Source organism: Hippocampus comes, unplaced genomic scaffold (genome assembly GCF_001891065.2).
Source record: "Hippocampus comes isolate QL1 unplaced genomic scaffold, H_comes_QL1_v1.1 scaffold510, whole genome shotgun sequence".
Lineage (NCBI taxonomy): Eukaryota > Metazoa > Chordata > Actinopteri > Syngnathiformes > Syngnathidae > Hippocampus > Hippocampus comes.
Window position 1 is genome coordinate 69,034 of NW_017805454.1, and position 2,976 is coordinate 72,009.

At 62.6% G+C, this 2,976-nt stretch overlaps 1 protein-coding gene across 1 annotated transcript in view; it reads right to left on the reverse strand.

The window, feature by feature from the left end:
- Window positions 1-549, reverse strand: part of LOC109518520 (uncharacterized) — a 2,380-nt gene extending 1,831 nt beyond the window's left edge. The window contains exons 1-2 of the mRNA XM_019874399.1: window positions 446-549; window positions 7-370 (exon numbers count right to left, since the gene is read on the reverse strand). Of these exons, the coding sequence (XP_019729958.1) occupies window positions 7-370; window positions 446-549 (468 nt within the window). The remainder of the gene's footprint in view (window positions 1-6; window positions 371-445) is intronic.
- Between the last annotated feature and the right edge of the window lie 2,427 nt (window positions 550-2,976).

The following is a 2,976-nucleotide window of genomic DNA, read 5'->3' on the forward strand; positions in this document are numbered from 1 at the left end:
GGCCACCTTGGGCAGCCTCGCCCGGGTCGCGACATTCTGGCCCCCCTTGCCTGACGGCGGAGTGGAGCCGGAGGAGGTGGCGGGCGCCGAAGTGGAGGCTCCGGGACTGGCGGAGGGCGAAGGGGTGGAGCGCTGCTCACCTTCGGGCGTGGGCAGCGCCTGGAAAAGATCGGGCAGGATGGGACCCCTGTGAGTCACCGCCGTACCGCCTGTCTCCATTGGGTGCCCAAACGCCGCCTCCCCCCGCGGCTGCTGATCCAGCAAGGGCTTGGCCTCTGCCAGCGCTTCGGCAGCCGTCGATCTGCTGCTGGGCCCCGGGATCGCCACGCACATCGCTTGGACGCTGTCCTGTTTGCTTCTCCGGTTGTGCCTGCAAAGGAAAACAAACGTAGTTGCTTGAAAAAGGCTCGTCGTACTCGGCGACCACCGAGCAAGCCTTACGCACCACTGAGTGAGGGTACGGTGGTTAACCGCAAACAGGTGGATGGGGGCCGCGGCCAGGAGCTCTCTGGTCCGACACAGGTCTCTGATGCGACCGTAGTCCCGCATGACCAGGCCCCACCGACTGACGCGCACACCGGCGAGGCAATGCCCCTGGCTGTGAATGTGGGACAGGTCCAAGAAGATGGCCTCCACCAGCCTGCTGGCACTCGGACAACGTGCCACCTCAGTCCCCTTCCCGACAAAGAGACTGGCGCAGAAGAGATCGGCGCAGAAGAGATCGCGTCACATCAGAAGACCGTATGCTTGACAAAGCCGCCATCGGCCGGCGACGAAATTTCACGCGCGTGTACCGTTTGGCGGCCTCCATGCTCGGCAAGTGGGGAGCCTTGGAGGATCCCGTCTTGAAGCGGCCCTGGACCAGCGGCTTGCGGCGCGGCGGAGGGGCCGACGGAGGAGCCTTGTCGCGGTCGGACAGCTTCTGCCACAGGTCTTTTATTTGCCTGACCTGAGACGGTCTCACGTAGGCGTTGCGGCGCAGCTGCACCAGCGCGTCGGCCAGCCGGCAGACGTGCTGGTAGCCCCCTCGGCCGTCCGGTCACACGACATCCTCCTCCTGCGGGGTTCAAGAGTAGAAGGGCTCGAGGTGCCGTACGTGCGCGCGGTAGAGACGGAACAAAATCGAGACCGAGAGTCAGACGTACCTCTGGCTCCGCCCGCCGCCGCTGCCACGGCTCATCTTCCGGGAAACCCTCAGTTAGTGCCGACATGGCCAACACGCGATGGAATTCGATCCCTTCTTCGTCTTCGTCCTCCTGCACGTCCGCCTGCTCCTCCGGGCAGGATTGGAGCACGGCGCCGGTCTGCGCTAGCAGGTACTCCACCCCGATGAGCTCCCCTGAACGCGAGTCCGGGTCAGCACTCGGCATGTCAGAGGATGCGCGAGAATCTCTCTCAAACTAAACGTCGTCCTCAGCCTTACCCGTGTATTTCCCCGGCGCGGTGTAATTGTGCAAGGGGGAGGGGATCTGGCGCACCCGTGCCACCTCCTGAAAGGCATCCACCACGCGCGCGTTGTAGGAGCGCACCTCATCTTTGCCGCCGCCCACCACGGCCGCCCTGGCCCTGTCCTCGTTCCACCGGGTCAAGCCCTCCACCAGGTACACCTGATATGATTCCGAGAGTCTCGATAGTTGGTGAGTTAAACAACGATGTGGGTTTAATATTACGACCGGTAATATTGACCAAAGTTGATAGAATGAATCGCGGAGCGAGCGAGGGCGGTGACTAGTGCGGGGTTGTCGTCGGTGTGCAATCACAATAGGAAATGGCACCTGAGCGTTCGCCATTGGTCGGGCTAACTGAAGTAGGGAGACCAATCACAATAGGAAAAGGTCCCCCGTACATGGCCATGCACTAGGCGCGGACGCTCCTGGTTGATGAGAGGGTTGCCCATCGTGTCCTTGGCCTCCCAAAAGTGGTCAAGCACCTCCTGGACAAGCCTCTCGGTCTCCTCCGCCCCCCTGGTGCGGCGGCGACAATGCCGCTCCAGCTGCTTGGACTTCAGGGTGACGCGGCCGCCGCCCTGCGCTGCCCCCTTGGCCCTCTTCAGCCTTTCGAGGTCTCCCTCGTCCCACTCGAAGATGGCTGAAGCGAGCCGGGCCATGAAGGGCCCGTCGCTACAGGTGGCGCGCGTCTGTGTTGACGCCCCTGGCGATGCGACGCATGAGGTGCCATATGTCCAGGCGTACCACCAACCGGTCCCACTGGCCAAAGGTGTCGTGGATCTGCCAGCACAAGCGGACTTTTACATCAGACACCACACCGGAGGGGGCGAAAAAAAAACCAAAGACTAAAATCAAATGAATAAATCAAATAAAACCGCCTACTTTGCTTTTCCCGATGACGGAGCAACAGTCACGGTCAACGTACAACACCTCCGGGGGTGGCTTGCCCGCGTCACTGTACCGGCGGACCAGTCCGTCCGCCATGGCCGAAAGGCCCTCCCCCTCCGCGGCCGTGAGCACGGACATGAGCACCTGCCCGTACTCATTGCCCACGTTGGTCACCCAGGCGGCCGTTCCGGCGGATTCCCCCGTCAGCTTCTTGGTCAACTGCAGGTGAGAAGGCACACATGACATCAACGCAACTGTCATCGCCACGGTCACGTCCATGTGATGAGTGAACTACGCACCTTCTTGGTGGAGTCCATCTTCAGGATGTTCCCGAAGACGGAGGTGAGACGGCCCTTGTTGTCCTCCAGGCGGGGGAGCACGTCCCTCACGTAGGCCACGAGGAACCAGGGCACGCGGGGGAGCGGGCGCATGGGCGGGACGTCGTCCCTCCCGCTGGCCGGGACACCCAGCTGGTTGAGGATGGACAGGTAGCTGGCGGACCTGGCCAACCACTCCTCGCTGTGTATCTCCGTCAGCGCCTGGCGCAACAGGGTGGCACTGTTGCCCAGCGAGCGCGTCCTCAGAAGCGAGATGACCGCTTTGTCGCAAGCCAGTCTAACGAGGCGAGGTGTGAAGCGAG